Here is a 25,766-nt window from a genome sequence, read left to right on the forward strand (position 1 = left end):
TATCAGTTTCTCTGAACACAGATTTAATGCAGGAACGGCTCATGTTTAATTTAATAGCACAACCAATTTGTTTTAAAGTGTCGATTCACTGGATAGAAAGACAACTCTGACAAGGCTGTGACAGGAAGTAATCAGCATCATAGCATCCGATCAATTAAAGATAATTCATTCTTGGTTTTCTTGACGACAAAGATGTTGCTTTACCCACCTGCCAAGAAGCTCGTTCACAAACTGGTCTTTGCCGATAAAGGCTGTCGTACACTGGATCTGACTGGTAATCTGACCCATCTGATTGTTGCAATGGTCCATGATGGAGCTCAGCTTGTTGTTCACCTCAGACAGATTCTGCGCCTCCTGACTGTCTTTCTGCGGGATATCATTTTTCTTTTTATCCTTCTTCTTGTCAGACTTCATCTGTTTGCCTCCAAGCACTGATCCAATCTTTAACTCTTTCTTCTCCTCTTTTCCCTTGGGGGAGTCTGCTTTCTTACCAGTCAGAGCTGGAAGTTTGCTTTTACGGAAGCCGAACCAGTTTGCCAGCGAGGGGCCTGTCTTCTGTTTGGACTCACTGGCAGCGACCTTCTCCTGCTCTTGACATTTCTGCAGATTTTCTTCAATTCCCATCATGACTTTCTCTTCAATAGTGCAGGCTGTTGGACTGATTTTTTTCTCCTCCGTATCTGGGGGTTTGTTTTGCGAGTCTGTCTGGGTTTTGACTTCTCTGCTGAAGTCTGGCTCATTAGGGGTGGTTGCTATGCCTCCCGTCTCTCTCGCTGGGTTATCTGAGTTATAGACACAAGAGGATGGAGGCTGAAACTGTGGATGAGAGGCAACTTTTGCTGGCTTACGGATGTTCTTCAAACCAATCCTATCAGTGATGGGTAAGCTACGCACCTCTTTTTGAGAGGGTGAGGTGACTGCTTCCCCTTTCACTGTGCCCTGTGACCCCTCACCTCTGGAGTTTGATTTAGAAGTTCTTTCAGGGAGTATGTTGTGACTATTGGACCCTGTCATACCTCCATAGTGGCTAAGCCTCGACCTTGGGGAGTGGACAGGGCTCTCTGCCAACCCAACACTGGGCACTTCCAAGGAACTCTGTCTTGACAGAGAGTTCCCCCTTTCGCCTGAGTTAGTGATGATCTGAGTTCTGATTTTTCCCGGTCCATCCAGAACATTGATGTTGGGCTTCTCAATGTAGTTGGTGCTGAAACTCTGGCTACGGGCTTTGGCCCCATTCATTCCCAAGGCCGGCTTTAGATGAGGTTTGGTAGTAACAGATATGGATCTAGAGAAAAGTTGACTACTCCTTTTCCCTTTATCGGAGACGTCCCCCTCCTCTGGTAAAACAGCAGCGCATACTTCCTCTTCCAGTAACCTACACTGAACCTCACCTTCCCCCTCTGTAATGGACATCTTAGGTGGTGAATCAATACTGTACACAGGCTGCAAGCTGTCACACTGGGTAGAAGCATTTGAAGTCACAGTCTCCTTGGAAACTAAGTTGATATGATCTTTCTCTTGCTTGCCTGGTATAGAGGGACTATTTTTATGGCTGGGGGGAGATTTTAAAAATGCTTTAAACCCCATTGGGATGCGAGTCTTTGAGGCTTTCTCCACTGAGTTAGGGGAAAGCATAACTGAGCTGGGTGGGCTGACTACAGCTTTGCCATTTTGTGGCTCTGTTTTACCTTGAGGGGTGTCCTGAAGCGATATAGGTAAACCAACAGAGGTCTTCTGCACCGACTGATGGACATTTTCATGGGTAGATCCTCTCTTACTTGCAAATGAGTTCTGAAGTGAGGACCCTCTGAGGGCACTGTAGGGAGGAGGGACATTCTTTGAGCTTTTAGGTGCATTTTCATGTTCTGGAGCACACCCTGAGTTTGCAGAAGGGAGGTAGTCTTTCATGGTCATCCGCTTGGAAGTGCCTTTAGTAGGTGTCTGAGTCATGGCGGGGGACTTTTGAAGGTGCTGACTGGTTTTGTCAACCAGTTTCTGAGGTGCAAGTGCAGTCCCGTAGCCTGCATCCAGGTCTAAACAGTCTTTATCCTTGATGGGTAGCGTAGCTTGCATATTTGGTACAAGTGAGGTGTGGTAACTTGGGGGAGGGCCCCTCACAGTGCTTGGTGTGGATTGTTGAGCCACCCCTATTTTATGTGCCTGAGGCGACCCTTCGTAATTTGGTCTGATCAGTAAGGAGGTGGTGCGGCCCGGGGGAGGGGGAGGAGAAGGGGACCTGAGTTTATTTTTGATGGTTTCACAGTGTTTGTCTCTGGTTGGCTGCTCGCCACTGTCAGTATACTCCAGGTGCCTCCTTGAGAGGTGTGGGGAACTGGAGGACGAGCCCTTACTCCATTCTGGCCTGCTAGGGACCTTGGAGTTTACCGCCTTTGGGCTCTGTGAGCTCTTGATGAACCTGGACATTTTAACTGTAGGGGAGGAGGGGGATTTCTCCTGACTAGAGGGTCCTGAGTTTCCACTGTTACTTGGTTCAGTGGTGGAGCCCTTAGACAGTCTCAGCGGGGATCCCAAAGATTTATTATGACCGGGTATCTTTGAACCACTGGACTTGGGACCAGCAGTATCAGTCATGGGAGGGATGGAATGGCCTTTATTAGCTCGGCTGCTCAGTGGTTTGATTAGTTTCCTTTGTGGAGTTAACTGCATTGACAACCTTTCTGCACTGCCCTCCCTGCTATTGCTTGTTTTGCTAGTCCTGATCTGATATTCAGACGGCTTCTCCGGAGATTCAAGAACAGTGTAGTTTCTTACATTTGTTGATTTTTGCCTCGTCGGTCTCTCTTGGGGCACTAGTTCTGTGTAATCAGCCACTACTTTGCTACCTGGAATGTCATTTCGAGACCCAGCACCTGCTGCAAGCTTCTGAGCACAAAGTTCAATAGGCTCTCCCTCTGCATCAAATATCGCCAAGATGCTCTCCTCAGACTGAGTACACTTGGCCCCTTTAGGTTCCTTAATTAGGCTGAAAGGCCTGGGCCTCCCATCTGCAGACTGGGTGCGTCCCTGGTCCCTTCGCACGCACTGGTGTGCGAGCAGCCTAGCAGCGTCCCTGTACACCCTCTCTGTTTGCTCTGCTGGCTGGCTGAAGGACATTCGGATGTCACTGGACTCAGAGTTGAGTTCCTCTGGATCATCCACGTCAGAGAGGTGATTGGGACCCTCTGCATCAGAAGGGGTGAAATGCAGCATGGATGGTTTACTAAAAGCTGATGGCCGCCCTCCCTCAGGGAGAAAACTGTTAATGAAACTCATGAGTTTCTCAGGACGCTCTTTTGAGTCATAGCCAGAGGGCTGTTTTGTAGCCACTGGTCCTGAGCTGCTGTCACCTCCACCTCCACTGTCCTGTATCCCCTCCCAGCTACACAAACTGTCTGAGATGCTGTGGGAGAGCCTCTTACAGTAAAACCAGTTGTCCTTGGTGGGGATGTTATCTGCACGACTTGAATGTGCAAGTTCATCATCTGCATCATCAGAATCATAAGAGAACTTCTTGCCCCCAACAGCTGAAGTTCTACCCACGTGGGTAGGTTTGGACACCCCTTTACTGCTACTCTTGATACCCAGGGAGTAGATGCCCTCGTTTGAGTTCATGCAGTCTTTGGAGCCTGACTTGGAGACCTTGGATGCAGACAAGGATCTGTGTTTCCTCCTTTGTAGCTTTCTCAATCCCTCTAGTATGTGGCTCTCCTTGCGTCTTGTGGGCAGCTGCTCCTCCAGGGGGGCACAGATATTACTAGGGGCTGACGAACCCAAACTCAGCCTCTTCTCCCAGGTCAGAGATGACTGCAGGGCAAAAAGAAAGAAATTGTATAATAGTATGTGCACACATACTTAATTAACATCCTGTTTTTCATGATCATAGTAATTATTACTGTTCTGCCATGATGTTAAAAGTGTTTTGACTTCTCGCACGTCACATGTTCACATAAATCACTTTTGCCAAGCTGTCGGCAATGATGCCTTTACCGTGGCGACAACCATGTCTTAAATTATATACTGCTGACAGATATCAGGACACATTTTATGTATCTTGAGCTATGTTATTGTGCGCCATCAACCTGAAAAACAAAAATATTTTTTCAGAATTATCTGTGGGGGCTCCATTTAGGGTCATAGTCAGCACACTCTTAGACAAAGATTAGGAATTAATGAGGGTCTCATAAGACACGCAATAAAAACCCTAATAGTTCTTTAAGTATCTAAAACATGGGTCTTGATGAGCCATCACTTGTTAATGTTTTGTGGAATTGCTGTCAGGCTTTGTAGAGTAAAGGGATTTACCATTTTCCCACAGGAGCGTCCATCATTCCAGGTGTACGAGCCGCTGGAGAATTCACTGCATGCACTTGACAGGGACAACTCACTACTGCTACAGCTGCTGCGTGGGTATACAGGCGCTGGCACTGTCAGACTCAGCTGGCTCAGACACTTGGTCACAGGGAGACCTGCCTTTCCATTCAGCTGAACCTCCTATGGGATAAAAGAGAAAAGAGACATGACATTATATTAGCATAAGTAGAGGCATCATTTATACAGTTGTGCTGGGTTTTATGAGATGGGAAAATTATGTTAATTTGCTTGCTGGCATACATATCAATGTATTGAAGTGTTGTAGAGCAAAATGCTGACAATAGCTGTAAAATTATAAGTCATGAATTGAGTGATTCTTAAGTATTCTTCTTTTATTCTTAAGTATTACCTAAATATGTACAGCTTTTTCTTTAACATCAAAAGGTTTTTCCTGTGACTATGCATCAAGAAGTATTTTGATGTACAAGTTGTTGGCTAGTTTTGCATATCTAATTACTATCTTGCTGTTAATTTTGTGATGAAAGGTATTTAACAAAGACTTGACAGAACAGTCAAATATTCTAAGGCACTGCACTTTGCAAACTCAAAAAATATCAATCACATTTTCATGTGCAGTCACCACAAAACAGCAGATGTTTCTCCAATTAGCATCTCACTGCAGAAAATGTGAATATATAAGTAAATTATTTAAAAAAAAGTTATAGCAGGCAAGATAAGAATTAAGATAAGTCTAATCTCATATAAGTGTCACATGTGTATCATTTAACACAACCCATTTTAGGAGATGTGGTACTTTAGCACATTTAGATAAGATGTTTTATAATTCACATCTTGGCCATTACTATTTCATTTACTCCCTCTTCCTCCGCTTTCATAGCACACATTAGAGTTTATCAGGTGGCATTCTCAAAGGGGTAAAAGGGTAAAACTCATTTTCAGTCCTTAATGCATAATACATAAGATGACTAATGTACCACACTGTCCTGTGGAGTCATTTTTACTGACGAAGAGTCTCAATCGATGGTTTTCTGGTAATATGACAAGGATTTATTCCTTTTAGTGCCAAGTGATACTGCTAGTTCTTCCTGCTGAGAGCTGAGATGAAGGGTCACGACTTTAGATTGTTAGGTCTGTATTTTAATATCTTGTAATGATTTCTTGAGCAGGGGTAGGGGTCCAGTTATGGTACCTGTACGATTCATGCAGCTGAATTTAAAAAAAAAAAAGCCTACTGTATGTTTCCCATCAAGCTTACATTAGAGGGAGAGTCTGTATTCCTGGAAAGCAAGAAGGCCTTGCTTCTCTCCGGCTCCAGAAGCAAATCTGCCGCAGACAGATCCATGATTCGAGAGTGGAGTTTCTGAAAGGCAAAAGGAAGGACACGCCACGGTGAGTTTTGGTTTCGGGGATTTCAGGAAATTAAAATGTTGCCCTGCTGTATGATCTGACATTGACACAACAACAGAATGGTAGGGGATTTTTTTTTGCTTCCTAGTTTAACAATACTTGTACAGTACATAGCATAATCTAAAATTCCTCTAACTGTACTTTTCATTCAAATTCGAAACAAATTTAATGCCTGAAACCATTTTTAACACTTTTAGCGATCAAATACAGTAAATCTCTTAAATTATACATTTCAGAAAATACATGAAAAATTGAATGAAATAAAAGTAATTATTTATTTTACAGCATCTCAAAGAACACAGTATGCTGAGGCTGAGGAATATTTTGCCGGCCTTACAAGTGCCCATCAGATTCTCTCCACTGGCGCCATGCAGAGCTCTGATTCATACTCCTCGCTCAAAGTCATTAATGTCATCGGCTGGAAAAAAACTAATGTGAATAGGAAATAATTGCATCAGGGAGTAAGGGATTCCTTTGATTTTTTTTTCCTCAATTCATATGCTAGTCTGCAGTCTCTTCTGTTATTTAGCTCGTGTGCTTAAGAGGGAAGGATACAAAAACCAAATACATTTCCACGTATTAATCTCAGAACTTAATTACACTGGGTTCCCTGTGCTCAAATTAACTTAAACTGGAAATATGCTGGAACAAAACACTTGATCTTGCGCTGCATTTCCTGCCAAGGGTAAAACTAATGCTCATTCAGGGAGTACAGTATATGTCTATATACACATGCATGTATTTCTGCCTTCTCATATATTTCAGTCTAAGTTTCTACCGTCAAAATGAAATGCATGTCTCATGCAGTAATAAAAGTCATATCTAGTGAGAAAATTGCATGTTATCAAAGAGAAAGTCACCTTCAGAAAATGGAAAATGCTTAAATTTTCCATCAATACCATTTACAACATTTTAAAATAAAACTTTGCCGTCCTATAAAACTCTGTACTGTCTGTTTCTATTGACTTTTTGCATGTTGTGAAAGATGTCCTCTGAACATTTTAGTGGGAAGTAAGAAAACAGAGCTCCTAATGATACCCAGACTTAACTGGTTCTTTTGTCTCCTGAGAACAAACAACATGCATCACTTCGCCTGTGGCCAAAACACAACCATCCTACGTTTTTTTCTCTCCAAATTTCAGCAAAACATCCAAAAGAAAAGCTTTTTTTTTTTTTTTTTTTTTGGTGTTAGTGCGAGCCTGTGAATAAGCTTTCAAAGAGACTTACTTTTCACTGTCAGTGACTATGTGGTAATGGTGCCATGGAAACAGATCAATGCCCACTTTCAATGCTTTTCTCAGCCTACAGATAAGGATAGGTATTCTTTACTATTTTTAGAATTTATAAAACATCAAGCTCCGTATCCCTGCACAAAGCTCCTTATAACATGATCTGCTTTGATTTGGTTCAAAAGTTACAGTCAAGCTGTAGAGAGGATTTCTCAGTTTTTGTCTTTTCTGGATCAGAATTGGACTGTTAAATGTTTTAAAATAAAAAATGCTTTACATTTATTGATAATATTGAGCTTGACCTCTAAGATTTAAGTCTTACTTTTACTAGTTTAGATTCAAAATGCCAGACGGCTTCTTATTCCGGTTTTTACAGTAATAAAATTGATATCTGTGCTGTTCTAATGCCGCATCCCTGGCCTCCCTGCTGTCCACACGGGATGGGAGTGGCTGAGGTATTATGGGAGGCTCTGATCTTATCATAGGGTGCTGGATTTCACCTCCTCAGCGTCCTCATCAAGCATTCAGTCGATAGTGTCACAGGGTCACGGGCGGGGGTAGATAGTGGAAGGGAACGGTAGATGACTGCAGGCATCTTGAGCTTTCTCGAGGTTCAAGGCCAAAATCAAAGTCAAAAATGTTAATTGTGGAATCCTTTAGACTGTAATGTATTATGCAAATATTGGTCTTTTATCAACTGTTAGCTAATGGCTGAGATAGTTTCATTTGTCAGGGAGCCAAGAGAGAGAACTTTAGTGTCTCTTTACTTTTACTTCTTCTTAGTTTTTTTGGCTTGACAGTGGTCATGTTTCAAGATAATGAATATCAGCCCAGAATAGCAGTAATGGGCGGCTTCCAAACAAATACATCAGTATTGGCACCCGCTGTCAAAAACACATCGCTTGAGCCGTCCTGCAACACACAGCAGTACAGACAAGACACCCACACACACACACACACATAAATTCATACACACACCCACTCGAACACAAAACGCTCACCTGCACGATCTGATCTATATGGCTGACTTATCACACCTACACCAGGAAATGAGACAGAGACTCATCTCTAATATCACAATATATCTTGTCATTGAAATGAATTTACCGCTATTCTTGAAAAAGTGGCATAATTTGTGATTTTTTTTCAACTTTTAGCTGATAGCATTGGCAGCAGCAGAGGTTTGACTATGCAAACTGCAAAATTGCATGAGCGGTAATGAGGTCATGGCGTTCATGCTGTGTCCTTGGGGCCCATGAGGTAGCTTAGGAAACACCGAGCATTTGTCCCAGTAATGGGAATCTCAATTGCCACTTGCCTGTCATATTTGATAAGCAGCATAAGTGGATGGGACCACACACCACTTATTTTCCTTTGGTTTGCAAATACTGCATATTTTGAGAAAGCAACTGTTTCTATTTTGTTTTTTTTTGTTTTTTTTACCAGTTAATGTCAAATTTTTCTGAAATGAATATGTGGCATTTTTGGAACCAAACCAATTCAGCTGAGGGCAGTAAAGGTGCACAACTGATGTGGTTACCATCAAAAGCATTATGGTTCTTTATCAGAGAAACTCAAGATGCCCACAGGGAGCCAGAGAACATTTAATTACTGATAAGCAAAAGGTCCACAGCTAGATTGGAAACAGTACACTCGTAAAGGTGATTAAGTCTCCCTCTCAGCTTGAGGCTGGAGGAAAAAGAAGACATGAAAACTCTCCTTGGTTAGTTTCATATTTTGAGTAGAAATACAGTTAGAATGGTTTACGTAAGACGTGGAAACTATTTGTAGTTTCAAATTCTTACAAATACCTAAAATGTTGCTACAAAATTCATCTAAACTCTAATTTCCCTTATTACATTTACATAGAGAAAGTAAAGGGATCATTTTGGGAAATACCCTTATTTGATCAATATATCTCTCATGTCTATAAGCTAAGCTAACCAACTGTTATCTGTAGCCTTATATTTAACAAACATATAAGAGTGGTATCAATCTAACTCTCTGCAAGAAAGTGAATAAGTGTTATTTCCCAAAAACGTAGAGCTAATTCTTCACTTAATCACCCATTTATCACATTCAAGGCGATGACAGATACATGAAGTTTGAGTCTCCAGCGACGCGGATAAATATAGATGTTTTTAACAGCTCTCCTACACGACTGGAGAGCTCATAAGGGACGCGCTGAACATCCCCAGCAGCGTGATCACAATATGATATGATTAATTCTTACACTGAATCACCAGTTGATGGTGTAAATGTCATTATTAAATAATGTGCGGGCAAGTAAATATATTTCCAGTGGAAAAACCTACATGCTTAAAGGTTGCAGCGTAGTTTTGCATACCCACACACTCCCCTCACCAGTGCAGAATCCATCTGCAACACGCATATATTACATAATTTGTTTCCTTTTGACCTGCCTTACACACATATATTACCAACTGATATCTAATCTCAGACTTGCATTAGTTTCTTTTCGGCTGAATCACATTTGAAAAGAAAGAAAAAAAACACATTGCACAGAGACTAGCTGAATGCCAATGCCATACAACTCTATCATATTTCTGAGTGCCTTAATTCACGTCTCCAGCTAGATTGCACCTCTTGGTCCCCACAGTGGTGTCATCAATATCCCTCTTCAAGCCTTTTATATTGCACTTTCACTTGACGATGTTCCAGCCTGTCCAATAATGGCGCTGGAAGTAGCTCCAACTGACAGAAAGCTTTACAACACACCCCGAGCCATATTATTTCTCTTTCCTCCTTTCCTTTTTTCTTTATTCCATTTACTCCATTTCTGCCTCTTCTTATTTTGCCCTCAGTTTTTCACTTCTACCCTCTTGTCTTCTTGGCGCTCTCTGCTATCTCATCTCTCTCCATTTTCAACCTCCTGTCCTTTCCTTCTTATCTACCCTTGCTTGCCTTCTCTCTTTTCATCATCACCTCCTCCCTTTCTCTCTTCTCTATTTCCCTTCCCTTTCCTCTGGATGGACTGACAGCTCCTTTCTCCCTTCCTCTTTTCTTTTTTGCAGCTTGCTATTTTCATATTGACAGCGAGGAGCCTCGCAGCAATTTGCACAATTATGTGAAATCCTACTTTCCACGCTGACCTTATTGCCCTGCAATGCTATATCACTGTTGACAATAGATGGGTAGGCAGGTCCATCTGTCTCATAATTACACCTTAAAAATCAAGCTGGAATGCACACACAGACACTTTTCTGAAAATTGATGTTTTCCAAGGGACCGAACATGAACTGAGGCAATTTCCAGCCGCCGATGAGGGATCGACTAAACAGAATGTCAGCTGTGTGAAGATATAAATATAGTGGTGGTTGTCTGATGGTTACAGAGGAGAGACTAGATGGTTGCTGGTTCAAATTTGTGTTTTTCTGAAGGATGTGAAGGAGACAAGTCCTTCCTTTATGTAGCAGATTACATAGTTCCAATGCAGCAAAACTGCAACGGAGGCATAAAATCATTGCATGTTTGTATTCTGATTTTGTGGTGGTAGTTTTTTTTTTGTGAGGGAGGATGCTGACTTTTTCTTGAGGTAATTTAAAGTTTATGTTTGCCTTTTTACACCCTTTTCTTAAATAGTCGATTTCATTGTCCCATAGAGACTTTTAATGTATGTCCTGCATGTGTGAACCATCTACTTCAATTTGAACCAATATGCACAACAAGCAAGGGAACTGTGTGCGCTTTAAGGCCTGTACTTCCTTTATCTTTGCTTCAAAACAGAAAAACAGACCAAACAACAGCTTCTGAGGAGGGAAAAAGATTGATAAAGAGTTATGTATGAGAGGAGTTTTTTTTTAAGTATTTACCATCCTCTTTGCAGCCTCTGTCTCTGACTGAGACCCCAGAGCAGTTTAATAAAAATCCAAATGAAAAACAACTTCAAATGCATGAGAATAAGTGCTCGGTCATGTTTACTGGAGGAGTTGCTTCTTCTTTTGCAAGGGTGTGAGCAAGCACTGTGAGGAGGAGGGATTCGTGCTATGGATAAACATACAACATCTGTAGGGGAGGGTGAAGTTAGTGGATCTTCCAAGTTCAAACTAGCCTTTATAGTAGGTTTTTTTAAAGTGATTTTTATAGCTTTTATCCACATTTTCCATTCAGATAACTGCTGATACTCAATTCTGTGTCAGTAAAAAAAAGTCTAAAAACATTCATAGTGTAGAGTCGGGGTTAATGGAAGGATATTTATCATTTCTCCTCATCAGCCAGCCATGATTGGTGTGAAATGTTTCTTATTTATGCTTTTAAAGGTTGCACTCTGGGTGGGCGGCGTACCTGGAGAAGCAAGTCCGAGGCGGGTTTGATCCTCTGCTGGAACAAAATACCCAGCGCCCGATTCTGCTGCTCGAGGTCAAAGACTCGAGTTCGCAGCTTCAGACATTCCTCTCTCAGATCCTTGATTGAGAAGCAGAAAGCATATCAGGAAATGCTGTCAAGTATAACGTTCTTCATGTTTAAAAATGTATAATAGGTAGAAAAATTACAGTATATGATCATCAAAATGCATCACAATGATTATGTAATACAGGTAATCTGAGAAAAGAAACAAATAAGAGACAAACCTTCTGGGTGAGAAGTGCCTGCACAACTTGATTGGCAACCTAAATCAGACATGGAAATAAAGAAAAACAATGCATCGTTGAATCTTAACTTAGCTTCCTTGGCACAGTGATAAGGCCTTTTGACTCTTATGACCCTTACAGGCCTCTGTAGGCAGCCTTTGCACTGCTAACGCCGCACTTTGCAAGACTTCCTCAGCAGCCAATTTACACATAAGATGAATTATTATGAGCTACTTTCCGATGTGTGTGTGCGTGTGAGAGTCTCTTTTACACCCGTGACTGTACAAAAAAATTAACTCTCAGTTCCCAGCGGTGGGTATTGACATCTCCGGGTTGCTGTAGGAGCGGAGGTGCGCCTGGCTTAAGTGCTGTTGTGCCTAGGTCTCGGTCTCACAGCGGCTCACACCCGCCCGCACTTCAGACCACAACGCCGATGGAGAAGCGGCTTGAATTACCGCCCATTGATTGCTCATTAATACTGTGTGAAGCTACATCGGCTCTTTCGAGTGCACTCGCTCTTGTTTATTGAATGAGGAGAGATGGGAGTAAATATGGTGAAATGAGCCCTGCTTCTCGAACCGCAAATTAAAGATCTGCCTCTCGTAAAATACCCGAGTGATCAAACAAAACCTGGTTTAATGGTCTTGGACTAAGAATTTGAACTCTGATTGGAGACACAGTATGACTTTGATACAAGTAATTAAACTACAAATGCCCACACACTAAAATTTAGACAAGCAGCTGGTCTGACATAATCATCCCTTCTGTTACAAAGCAAACTTTAGATTTTTCACTGTTGCTGTGTGCAGTCATTAGAGGAACACAGACAGCCTCAGTCATCAAAACAGGATCATTACCAAGCTTTCCGTCCACAAAAGTCAGCCTCATAGGAAAACAGTTGACAAGTAAACACAACAAAGCCAAGCTGAGCCATCTTAGCGAGGGCAGGGAAGCAGAACAGAAACGAGGACAATCCGCGGAGGATGCAAACTCTAATACAGCTATATAAAAATCCACCCCTCCCTTTCTTTTTTTTATTTTATCACTCAGTTTCTATCTTCTTCCTCACTCTTTCCCTTTACATTCCCCCCTTCTTCTCTCACCTGTCTTTCCAACCCTCCGGCAGATCTGCTCAGTCTGCTGAGCTGGTTGGTTCAGGGACAAATTAGCCAACTTGGCCCTGCTAGACATATTTCCCCGTAGCAGTGTTCCCCTCCCACCCACCCGGAGTGATTCAGCAAGCAGGCACAGCCAAGAGCCGGGATGGTTTATTCCCCTCATGTGGCCCCCTAAACAGCACTTATCAAGCTCTCACAAATAACCAGAGGGCAGAGGATGTAAACTACTACTTCAGCAACACCGGTTCACCTCAGGTTAAGGCTATTTAACAGCTTTTTAGTCTGTTTATTACAAAATTAATACAAATAATAACACAAATCAGTTTTGACCATTGATTATTGGTATGATGGTGCATTTGCTGTATATCTGCAAAAACATGCTCTCCAATATTTCAGCTTTTTTTCAGTAAAGGTTCCTAAATAGTACATAAGAGTAACATCATGGTTACCAGAAAAGTTTTTGCATAAATCATACTTAAGGGAACTAATATTAAAGGTTTGCTTAGTGCAGGTGGAACATTTTAGCCTCTTTATTACCATGAGGGAAAGGAGATTTTAGTGCCTGAAAATTATGAGACACTTGAATTGTTAATATCAACAATTCACCTGTGCCTGAAGTAAATTTAGACTTGTATAAACTTGTGGGAAACAGTCTGCCCTACGCAGGACCTCATTAAAAGCTTAATCTTAAACCCCACAATACTACTTAGTCTGTTCACAAGAAAAAAATCAACAAACACTCGTGGAATTTTCAAGGCAAGTAAAACATCTGGTGAGTCGCACGGCGCCCTTGAATGTGCTTTGTAGTCAGACAAGATAAACAAGGTGTGTACTCACCTCATCTAGACAACGTTCATACTGCTCCCTCTGGCTCTCGTTCTCCAAGGCCAAGGCAGAATTCTTCTCCTGCAAAGAGCACACAGTCAAACACGTTCAGTGTCAAAGCAACACAAACCCTGTTGTGCCTTTGGTTACATTCGATGCAACAAAACAACACAGATGGAGACAGAAGTGGCAATCAAGCTGAGCTGCGGCTAAGAGGAGACTAGCCTCACAAAGGTCATATGTCAAAGCTGAACCGGGATGGCCAATAAAAAATTTACAAAGTCCCACAGAGAAAAAGGTCAAGGGGATGGAAGTTATGATGCTGAACTTTGGGGCGGCAGCTAGCCATTTGGAGTTTGGACCTAATAAGAATATCTTCTTCACTTGCCAAGCGATGAGGCGGTGCCCTATTGATCTCTGGGAGTTTCCAATTTGTCAGAGGCAGGCAGCATATTAGAAGCTGTCAGGCAGCCTTGCTTCTCTCACCCTCTGCCCTTTAGTAGAAACTACCAATCCCTTGATGAAAACATGGGAAACATAATTACAACCCAAAACATCCCAACTGCACCATCGAGGAAGAAACACTATCTAATTAAAGCCTTGAGGCCTAGAACATGGTTACTGGCACAAATGTAATGGATGACCTAAAGAAAGCTTGTGTGTCTTATGTGTTGGTTTGTGAATGGAATTTCTATTTTTAGAAGACACCTTTAAAAACCCTTGACATCTTATTCATCATTGTAACATATAATTAAAACTTTCTCGCATATTCCTATCAGGAATTGCATTTTTTTTTTTAAAAAAAACACATATTTTACACAACTTAATCTGTGCTACACTTACACAAGAGCCCCTTTTTCTAACTGAAGCAGCTGTACGAGGTGTTATATAACTCCCCAGTTCATTGTTACAGGATGCCACTTGAGAGTGTTTTGTTACCTCATCCCTGATATAAATGTTTTGCTGCTTTTGTTCAGTGGCACACAAGCCTTTAAGCGTTGAAATGAGAATCCGAATGTCATTTGAACTTTATTTCAATACGTGCTGTAACATTGTTTTGTAGATACGATGGAAAAACCTTGAAATAAAGCGCTTTCTTAGCAAACAGGCATCATACAGAAAGATATGTGACATGTTAGTTTGTGGTTGTTTGCAGGCGCAGGCTTCCATGTCTTCCTGCAGCTGTCAAGTGATTGGCAAGCAAGCATGGGAAAAATGTAATGCACGCACTGATACGTGAACAGGCAACAACCAGAGAAATGCTGTTTAATTTCAAAGCGACGATACAAAGTAAGACTCTGACATAACCGTGTTTACTGTGATGGATTATGTCGCTGCGGCATTTTTCCAGCTTGTGCGAGTTGTTAGTCATGCTGTACAAGAATGAATGGCAGCGAATTGATGAGGAAGGGAAGGGAGCCGATTTCTCCACAACACCGGGAAAAATGGTTAAGGAGAGGAGGATGATGGGTAATTGGCACAAACAAACAAAAAAGAAGAAAGACAAACATTGTTGATATTGAGACCGGAATCTCAACTGTGTTATAAATCAATAAGTTTGTATATGATGCTCTGTGAGACTCAAGATATTGATTCTAAGCCCACCTACTCAAACCAGATAGTCCTGCTGTCATACTATTTAGTACTTATATATAATTAAGGCATCTGCTCTGAACTGGCATACTACTGTTTATAATACCATTGCAGTACTATCATACTGTAATACCCTAATATTTTAAGATCACTGAGGAACAAAAAATGGTTACTGTAAAATACAATAACTTTAAAGCCTATGAATGTTACAGTAAGTGAGTTTTGCCTTTATATACAGCAAACACAACATCTGATATATTATCTTTAAACTGATGATGTGTGTTGGCAAACAATCACTCATTTAATACTAGCATTAGCATTCATTTGGAGTCATGTGCCTGGCCACTTGATTAATGTAAGTCCAATATTCACTCTACTTTCCGCTCCGATTTGGTCTCCACCTCCATTTCCTGAGAAAAATATTCAGCTCTTTAGCTACTAGATGTTCCACTTTGTTCACCAGCTAGTTGCTAACTTTGTTTGTCTTCTGTTGGGTGCTGGAGAGGTAATATACTGTGGATTTATTTTTATTTTTCACTAAAAAAAACACCAGTCTGCTATGGCTGGAAACATGATTATGGGAGCTCGTGAGTCGGAAAACCAAAATAATGAGCTAAGAAGGCTAAAAAGCTTCACATAACTGAGAGGATCTGCAGAGTTGGGTTTGTCAGTATGAGCGACATATTTCCCATTACACATAACAATTTCATCATTAAATGTAAAAATACTGAGTGATGCAACTTTAAAATAATATTGCAGTAAACACCTGCAGTGCACTTGATGTACCATACAAGTTTCTTGCCAATATGTATGTTTTTTTCACTTTTTGGGTAAAACAAGTCCCCTCTTTTTATGTTCTCATTACTCAACAAGTAAGGTAACCATAGGGCCGTTTCTCCCAAAATCTGGCTGGATTCATTTAAGCCCCAGCTACAGACTGTGGTGCTTGTCTGCCAAGTTAATGAACAGTATCAGTAGAGCAGGAGAAATCAGAGCTGGGCAGTGCTTACTTAGTGTCAGTGGAGTTTATGCACAATGCAGGGCAGTGATGTATTGCCTCTGCTTTGTTCTTGCTGCTTTAGCCGGCGGGGCATCCATCACCCTCGCAGCAGAATGGAATAAAATGGCAGATAACTTTTGATAAAGTCATTTAAAATGTAATGTTTAGGTAATGTGCTTAATCAAATGGATCACCAGGACAGGCTGACCATACTTCCTGCCAGGCTCTGAAGATAACTTACAGCTGAGGAGCAACAGGCAATTACCTGCCACTTTGCTGTAATTAGGGTCTATTTTCTACCAGGTAGGCTTGAGTGTAATGCTGGCAAAAAGGGAGAACACATCCTAGAGACTCGTTCTTTTTACTTTTCTCTTTCTCTTGAGCATGACCTCTCTTTATGTGTGTGTACTCAAAGACACAGATCATTCTCAATTATTATGATTGTTATTATTATTTATTTCTAAAACTTCTTGTTTTTTTTGATATTTTTCTTACTTTCGAGATGGGGATGTCAGTCAGTTTCTTGAATACTGGCATCATTTGTTTTATTGTCTTGTAAAAACTGTACATGATTTAAGATGAAGATTGTCGTCCACCACAGTAACATCAAGAAGTCACGTTGAGTCACTTAGGAATGAGTAGGTAAGACTGGAGGCCTAATTTAATTAAGTTTGAGTCCTTTAATTGCTGAGAAGATCTGAGAGGATGTGTGTCCAGTGGCTTCAGTAGGAAACAATCAACATGCTGCGCTCCTGCTTCGGCTGTGGCTTGGGGCTTGTGGTGGAGCGCAGCTCAAATCCCAGACCGCAGAGGAAAACAAACCAAAGCTGAAGTACAGCCCGAGGCCCCCGTGGCGACTCTCTTAGGATGACTTTGCTCTCCAAACGATGAAGACCGGAGAATTTGATGAGCTGTCATGCTTTCAGACACAACTGAGCAAGGACTCTGACAACTGGCAGACAGGCTGGCCACAAAGGATAGCCAGCGGTGGCTGGAAATGTGGAAGCGAAGAAGAATGAAGGGGCAGGAGTGAAGGAGAACAAAGCAGAACAAAGGTAGGTGGAGGAAAAGGAAACAAAGGAAAAGTCAAAGCAGTAAAGGTAGAGAGAAAAAAGAAGAAGGGTGCTACCTCCAGGGCCTTGAGGCGCTCCAGAAGGAGCTTGGTTTTGTCTTTGTCCTCTTCTGCTTGGCTGGCATCAGGATCGGCGTTCGCCGGCCCAGGCGGCCCGGGGTCTGGCTCCGTTTGAGTCGCCGGCAGGGAGCCGCTCTCTTCGGGGCCGTCGTGCTGTTTCTGCACTTCCTCTGAGAGTTTATCCTGACGCACAGACAACGAGAGGAGGTTAGAGGGAAAGAAAGTGAAAGAAGGAGAAGAAAAGGAAGAGGGGGTTGGGGGGTTGGGGGGGTTGGCAAGTAAAAACCAGAGCAGATGGGAAGAAAGCGTTCAAAAGAGAGGTATGACAAATGTTTGAGGGCAATACGTGGGAGATGAAAAACGGGTAAGGAGGCGTGAAAGGCAGAAATCAGAGGCAAGGAGAGAGTGAAAGATGTAGGAAAGGAGTGAGATGGGAGAGAAGAAAGGGGAGAGAGGATCAGATGGGCAGATGGGACAAAAGGGAGGCAGCTTCAACAACAGAGCTCCAAAACATCCCCTAATCCCTAATCATGTTTCACTTGTTTTCCAAAGAGTGGCAGTGACCTTGAGGACTCTCCCTCTTTGACTTCAGTATGTTTCTGTCTCTTCGGCTGGCTTTGAAAATCTCTCTCAGTCTCTCTGCCAGCTATCTACTCCTCTGTCTCTTTTCACTTGTTTTTTTTTTTTTTGGCTTCTTGGCCCTGCATCTGCGATAATTTACTACTAGTAATAATTAGCTACTAATTAGGCGCTGTCTGGCTAGCACTGAACTGCAGAAAGAAAACACAATAAGCTCTCTGTGACACTCATTATTCATCTTTGTAAGGGAATGTTTGGAGCCTAAAAGTCAGTATATACTAACAGAACAACTATCCACCAAACGAATATGTGGCTAGAAATTCTAATATTTGGTCATTACAAAAGTATCTTTCGAACATCTGCAAGTTCCAACTTCTTGAATGTGAAGATTGTCAGCTTTTATAAGTGAATAACTATGGCATTTGGACTTTTGGCTGAAAAAAAAACAAAAACATAAGCAATTTCAAGTCGTCACCTCGGGCTCTGCCAAATCATGACGGGCATTTCTGACAATTCTCTGGAATTTTATACCCTGACCTTTTTCGGCTGGCGACCCTTCAAAATAAAGCGGTATCGGCTCGCGAGCGCTAGTCACAGGTTGAATTTATTGATGAGTTTTGAGCACTTCAATAAAAAGGGTGACTTTCTCCTCTGAACCTCTCTGATTGTTTCATTTGAATAACTGTCAAGAGGCCTGAAGAGGTAAAGCTATCCGCTATTTCACAAGAAAAAAAGGAGCAAAGGATAGAGAAAAGCCAGAAAAAATGGGTCTAAAATTTCATTGGGAGGGTATTTTTCCTCTTTAATTAAAAGTACAATAGAAATATATATGATTTATCCTAAATTCAGCTGTTCTGTATCATTTTTTCTTTTAACAATATAGGTATAATTGCACCTAGTTCGACTGACTTTGACATCTTCTTTGAATGAATAGTAGTTTTTTTTCAAATGACACAGAGGTATTTAGTTAGTAGAGTGTAATATATCACTGTGCACACGTGTTACATTTTTCATCCCTACCTGACAGACAATTGTCAAACCTGAGGATACCTATGGTTAATGTGCTGGACAAAGTTGAGGTTGGTAGCACTGATGGATGGCTGCAACTCTTTGCTTTTATATCCAAATGCAGCAGTGAACAAGCTGCCTCTCTCCCCCTAATAGGAATTGGAAATAATGTCCTTCAGAGTGCTTTGTTTCCAGCTTGATCCAATCTCCTTTAAACACATATTAGGTTTTCAATCTTGTTTGATTCCATCAGACAATTGTGTTCCAGGCGATACTTTATAGTCGCGGTTTTTAAGTTTGTTTGCCGGGGCTAACCAGTGAAGGCTGCGGTTTGCTTTTGAGAGACAGCTCATCAGACAGTGTTAAAGGGCCTGGTAATAATCTCCACAGAGAGAGACTGGAGTGGGAGAGGGGAGGGAACCGTGTCCCTCACGCTGCCCTTTCAAGTTATTGAGTTTGTCTGCTGAATACACAGAATACTTCTGCAGCAGGAGCGCATCACTGCGTAGGAACGTCTGGAGTTCAGTAATACAGCAACAGGGAATAGCGTAATAACCCTCCAAGTTTATTCTCTTTGACAATAACCATCCACTGCTGCTCACCGGAGCAAAGCACATACTATACATCAGCGAGGAAGTAGAGATTTAATCCTCATTATCCTCTTTCAAATCAGTCTCTCGCACGATTTTGTGAACAAAAATGTAGCTATTATGTTTTGTATAAAGGATTGTGTGACAACCGTATGAAAATCAGCTTATAGTTTATATTAGAGCAATAGATGAGCTATTTGTAAGCACTTTAGGGACCTTTGAGATAAAGTTGAGGCTTCAGCAATATCAGGATAAAGTTTAGGAATTAAAACATATTTGGGAAAAGTTAGTGCTGAAATAATTAGTCGATAGACAGAACAAGATAATCACTTAATCAGTCTTCAAGTTTTTAAACATGGTTCCCTGTGAGACATGAGTGGGCTAATCCGGAGGGGGGCTAAAACGTCCTGTTTGAGACAGAGGCTGAACTGAGCAGCCAGTATAAGATAAATAGGGAGGTTTCTGAACTGTAAATAATGCAAAGATATTCCCGTAGAGCCCAAGAATGTTAATATAGACCACAAAACGTGCATGATACGTCGCTTTTAATCATGTAAACTGTGTTTCCAACTCCTGAAATATTAAAGAGTGCTGCTTTTCTCTGTAGATTTAGGATTGTCTGACAAAAAAAGGCAATTTGAGGACTATTTTCTCTATATGTTATACTGTATGTTCTATCCACAAAGAAATACACAGTTCGTTATCTTACACAGTGACGTTGTTTACAGTATGTTTGGGGTCAATCTGAAACACGTCATCAGTTCAAAGTCTCATTAAATCCCACACTTCACACTTTTTTATCAGTCCTGTCATAACTCCTCCATATAATTCGTTTGTGTCTTGGGGAACCCAGGCGAGGATTATTTTGTGTGCACAGAGCCATTATTTGCATATTAAGTCACTGTATTCATTTCACATATATTTCAGAAGACCCGGGCTGTCTCCTCACATTTTTATGATAACGCCTTTGCACCTCAGGGCAACTAACAGGATATCAGTCACGTTATCACGGCCGCTAATCCCATGTTTCAATTCTACTTCATGTACGCACTGGAATGCATAAGCAGTAAAACAACCGACGTTTAGTTTTTTGGTAGTCATTTTATATGCGCTCATCATTAAAAAGATTTTTTTCTACCTCTGTTTCTGTCTTTTAATCACAATAATAAACGCATTTCATAAAGACCCTATTTTTAATTGTATACCAGCTGAACCAGTGATGCCATTTTCTTCTATTCCCTGGAGGTATTTTGCACTCTTTTCAGTTGTTGGAACTTTATGGCAATAATGCGGTTGCTGCTTTACAGACATTGTTGTTATCATATACCTCTAGTGTGGTAGAAGACGGATCAGTACACAACAATTAAGCAGCAAAGATGGTGAATAAATACCAGACTAACTTTTGTTCTGCAAGTTAAAGCTCTCAGGAGGTGGAGGTGAACGACACTGCGCTGATGATAGACACACTGAGGCAACAGCATTTCAAGCGCTGCGATGTCGTGTAAACATGGTGAGATTCATATTGTGAAAGTGCGACCCAAGAGGTGACCCCCCTCCCCGCGCTTCAGAAATACACTGTATTACTTATTCCTTCGACTTCTCTTCTCAATCCCAGCAGCTATTTTTCTTATGTAACAGGGTCGGCAATGAGCGATGGGCACTCTCACCTTGGCTAAGACTAGCTTTATTTAACACTGTGGATCCCTGAGCTGGAAAATAGGAGTGAGATACCAACTAAGATACCTATTCCCACAAAATGATTAATGGAATATTGGTAGAAAATTGGTAAATTGGTAAAAAAAGTGATGACAGGAAGAGTTCAAGGGATGCTTGTTTACCTTGTAGGCCTTCATGATGTCCACTGTGTCCACCGCAGTCTGCTCCAGGACTCCCTGATTCTGCAGCAGCGACCGCACCGTCTCTTCCATCCTGCACACACAAGACATAAGATCATCAATATGTGCCATACAGTATGATTAATCACATAGTTACCTGTTTGTTAAATTAACAGTAACATAACACCAAAAGCAGTGTTTCTGTCTGAAAGTTTCACATCTGTTTCACCTCTTAACACACTTGACAGTGATGCCACAGGGTCCTGGAGTACACTGTTACATCACTTCAGCAGAGTGAGAAGTTAAACCACTAGAGGTCAACACAAACTACATTTTCAGGGGGAGTTCTGTAACTTTTTAAAGATAAAGAGGGAAGTTAAGGAGAGCAGAAGTTATAATTGTTGATAGTAAATACATATTTTATTCTGGATTTTTGGTGCATTAAAATTGACTCTCTCAAGTCTCACTCAAATTACTCCAGCAAGAGTTGTGGATTATCCTGAATAACCGGGATATTGTTCCTTTATAGCCAGCAGCAGTTAAAGCCAGCCAGATCTCCCCAGGCATGTTGCTCCAAGGCGTAGCAACCCCGATGCCAAGGACCAAAACATGCCTTGTTTTTAATCTCGACTGTAGAGCAGCCAAAATGAACTTGCTTGAGGACCTCTGGGTTATATTGGGTTAAAATGTCTGAAATGATGTGATGCCAGAGTCATCAGCGCCTTCAAAATTACGAGTAGACTCAAAGGTACCACGATAAACACCCAAAAATGAGATCTATGGTCAAACCGTTTTGCAATTTTATGAGATGCTGGTGTTCAGAAATGGATCATAGCATCCTTCATTTGTTTTTCACATTTTCCATACACACACATACAAATGGGTCCACAGTGAAAATGAAAAAAGCAAATGAGACTGAATCAGTGCCAGAGACACAAGACGGATGAGTGGTATTTTTTTGGACTGAATCCCAACTTCTGCTCGGTTCACTATGCAGGGAACACTGTCCAAATGACTAGAGTGAGTACAAAAATTGTGCAAAACATAGTACTTAATGACTTATTGTGTGTGATTCTGTAGGCGTGTGTCTGTATGCAGCTGCATGTGTGTCTGGTGATGGCTTGAATTAAGTGCAATCACAGCAGCAAACACTAAGCGAGTGACCTTGACCTTCAAGGCCTGGTCTGCTCAAAACAATCTGCACTTCTAGTTTGTGCTGCTAACACCGCAAGCAGCATGCAAAACAGGTGCCAAAGAGCGCATGCGAAAGTGCTTCTCTCTATTTCCATCTGAATGAGAGCCATATCTTTATCCCTCGAGCTGTAGGGTGTACTTTGACCCTACATGGAGTCACTTTCTGATTCTGTAAAAAAAAAAAAAAATAAGACTACCACTGCACCAGATAAGCAACGGAAGATGATCCTGGACCCAGCTGGGATCATGTAAGTCATATATGATAAGATAAGGGCACTGGGTGGATGGGGATTGACAGACAGCTTTTGTTAAAAAAAAAGAGCATCCTGACAAAAGAAAGGGGCTTTTGACATCGTCAGGTGGGAATCATCTGAATTTCATGACACTCTTCTTTTACTGGTTTGATTTGCAGTGAGGTTAAAACAAAACAAAGGATGAGCTCATGTGACAGAGCTGAAATGAACAAATGTGATCGGGTTATTTACACTGACCCACTTATTCACACCCAGTCTGCTGCATATCATGTGCGTTGGCAGGGACTATCACCTCCTTGTCTCTCAAGTCCCCAACCCTATGAGTCATGTGCTTGTCAGTGTGTCAGAAGGCTTTGTGCTACTTGTCAAGCCAATTCTTCTTTTGTTGCATCTGAGACAAACCACTGTGATTATACTGGTTTTACATTTTCTCAGTGTCTGAATGTAAGTATTTTGCATACATTATATTCCAATCAAACTGCAGTATTCATATTTTTCGCACATGCTTTGTCGTAATTTCTTGGTGGTTCCCCACTGGTCAGCCTAGGCTGTTGTGGTGGGAATAAGTACAGGCAGGCGGGGGCAGAGGGGGACGGTGCTAGCCGCGCCATCTGTCCAGGCTGTGCCGTAAAGCCGACTGTAATCAGGCCTCTAGCTGCTGAGTGAACAGTCGAACGGGCAGGCAGGGCAGAGCTGGTGGCAGATTGCTCCAGTCCCTGTTTTAAATGCTGGCCTTAATCAGCGGTAACCTATAGAGCAAAGAGGACGTGACAAAGACAGCTTTGGAGTGGAACGCTGACGCCGGGTCAAGGACTGAACAACAGGCATGATCAGCATGGCGAATAGGCATAACTCTTGGACTCAGGCGGGTGATCGTCTACAGATATAGTTTGCGTCATCTCATTTGAGTCATAGTTCTGAAAGATAAATGGCTCACGATCGTACAAACGCCCAGAAAGTTGTTGCACAAGACTTTTCTGTCCTGGAAAAAAAAAATATTCTCACTGTTGCACATATAGTAACTAAAAGTGACATCACCTCGTGCATTTTGTATGACACAAATAAAACATAAACATGTCTTTTGTGCATGTGTGTGTGTAGTAATTGAAAATAAGGTGAATATAGATAATGTATACAACTTTTTAATAGAAATCAAGCGAGTAGGAGATCTGCAAGTTCCAGCTAGAATCTTTTTTTTATCAAGAAATAGTCACAGTTTGGGAAACAGATTAAATAATTGTTTTATTTCTCAGAGGATGTAATATATTTTGATCCAGACTGGCAGTCAGACTCTCTTATCTGACATTTTTATGAGTTATTGACTTAGTCAATGACTTATTTATCTTCTCTTAAAAAAAGGAAGAAAAAAAACAGATGTGACTCAAATTTAATGGACAAACTGAGGCCACTACAGGTCGTATTGGCCTTGTAGAAGACACACAGAAAAGTCAAATATTGTCCTGCTATTTGTTGATTTTTGTCAACTCTACTATTCAGGTACAAACTGCAAATAGAACTAATCCCACATAGTGTAGATGCAGGATAAATATGTAAATTAAACCTGAAATGAGAAATAGCATAAATATCATTAGGCAAGCCAACAGATGGAGTCGAAATTATTCAGTCGCGGCATGCATATAAACACGTGCCACGAGCCAGGGAAGTGATGAATGTAAAATGAAATGAATGGTATTTGTTTTTGTAGCTGGCGTGGCCGTACACAGCCATACCTGCATAACTTCCAGACAAACGTCCCAACACGCTCGCTGTGACTGGCAAGACCTCAATGACCTTCACATTACTAAGCAGCAGTAAGAAACACTTTGATGCCGCTGCTTCTCTGTGTTGTGGCTGGAGGAAGGAGGGGGTGGGTGGAGGAGGGGGGTAAGGGTCTGGATATGGTGCTTCAGCTGAGGGACTGTGGTTGTTTTGAGGGGTCTGTGGCATTCCTGCACACCTGAAAGAGACCCTTTGTGTTTCTAAACAGGTCCTGGCTGCTCTGGAGCTGCGCCTCGCTTTCCATACCGCTTCCATTTCAAAGTTTGTTGTCACAGAAGACACAGACGTGTGGCATGTCGCTGGACAGACTTTGGTCCTTTTGATGGCAAGTACAGAGCACTGAAAGACTTTGTAGTTTGGTGGTGCTGAGGGACTGGGATGACTCAAGGTGGATAGAAAGACTGGATCCGTTTGCAATGAAAGGAAGGAGTTTGGACAATACATGAAAAACTAAATCTGTAATTACCATTTTCAAAACATCTTCAAGCTCTTCTATAAAACATCTCAAGTACAGGCTGAGGTACATCAACTACTTCAACACCCTCAAATGTTTCTAGCCCTTGGAGTGCAAACATGAATAAGAGTCCTCTTCTGTCTTGAATACAGGATTCTGCCTGAACTGCTAGTTATCATCCCATTTCAACACCTGCTATGCAACTGATTGAAAAAAGTCACTTATAATGCTATTAAACAGCATTTCTTTTCAATCAAAGCTCTAATAAATCAGCTAAGTAATTTAATCCCAAAAGCGCAAATTTAAATGAGCAAATATGTCTTTTTGAAGCAGCAATTTCTGCTAATACCAGGAAGGGACAAGTGTCCAGCAAAACATCCCATAAAATAAATAGTGTAATTTGTCATTACCGTAAATTCAGCCACCCTAAAACCTATTTACATGTGAGAGGGAGTCTGCTAAATGCACATGATGGATGGAATATAATTCTGCAATGACAGAGCATTACTTTAAATAAAAAACATACTCTTGCTCAGTGCGATAGTGTGATTAATCTCAAAGTGCTTGCCAACGACCCACTGGAAACATCATTCAAGGAAGAAGGGAGGCAAAGAAGGACGAATGTGTGTGTGTGTGTGGGTGGGTGTGTTTGTGTGTGGGTGGGTGTGTTTCGAAGGGGGCGTATGCAGAGGCAAAAGCAAATTTTGACTTTCCTGACCCTTGCGCCGCTCGAGCTGAATTTCAACCGCTGTGTTCGTCAGCAGTCAAGGAAATACGATTAAGGGTCCAATCAATTTCCAGCCGGAGGTCTGATGCTCTTCAGGCTAACACACCCCTCTCCTTCT

The 25,766-nt window shown here is 41.6% G+C and overlaps 1 protein-coding gene across 7 annotated transcripts in view; it reads right to left on the bottom strand.

Annotated features, from left to right (window-relative positions):
- Positions 1-25,766, bottom strand: part of LOC121891792 (nck-associated protein 5-like) — a 136,125-nt gene that overhangs the window by 19,434 nt on the left and 90,925 nt on the right. For all 7 annotated transcript variants that reach the window (XM_042404358.1, XM_042404363.1, XM_042404361.1 and 4 more), the window contains 8 exons: positions 21,244-21,334; positions 17,226-17,411; positions 13,516-13,584; positions 11,561-11,599; positions 11,274-11,393; positions 5,588-5,692; positions 4,303-4,491; positions 209-3,804 (listed from right to left, as the gene is read on the bottom strand). In XM_042404358.1, the coding sequence (XP_042260292.1) occupies positions 209-3,804; positions 4,303-4,491; positions 5,588-5,692; positions 11,274-11,393; positions 11,561-11,599; positions 13,516-13,584; positions 17,226-17,411; positions 21,244-21,334 (4,395 nt within the window). The remainder of the gene's footprint in view (positions 1-208; positions 3,805-4,302; positions 4,492-5,587; positions 5,693-11,273; positions 11,394-11,560; positions 11,600-13,515; positions 13,585-17,225; positions 17,412-21,243; positions 21,335-25,766) is intronic.

This window comes from Thunnus maccoyii, chromosome 24 (genome assembly GCF_910596095.1).
Source record: "Thunnus maccoyii chromosome 24, fThuMac1.1, whole genome shotgun sequence".
Lineage (NCBI taxonomy): Eukaryota > Metazoa > Chordata > Actinopteri > Scombriformes > Scombridae > Thunnus > Thunnus maccoyii.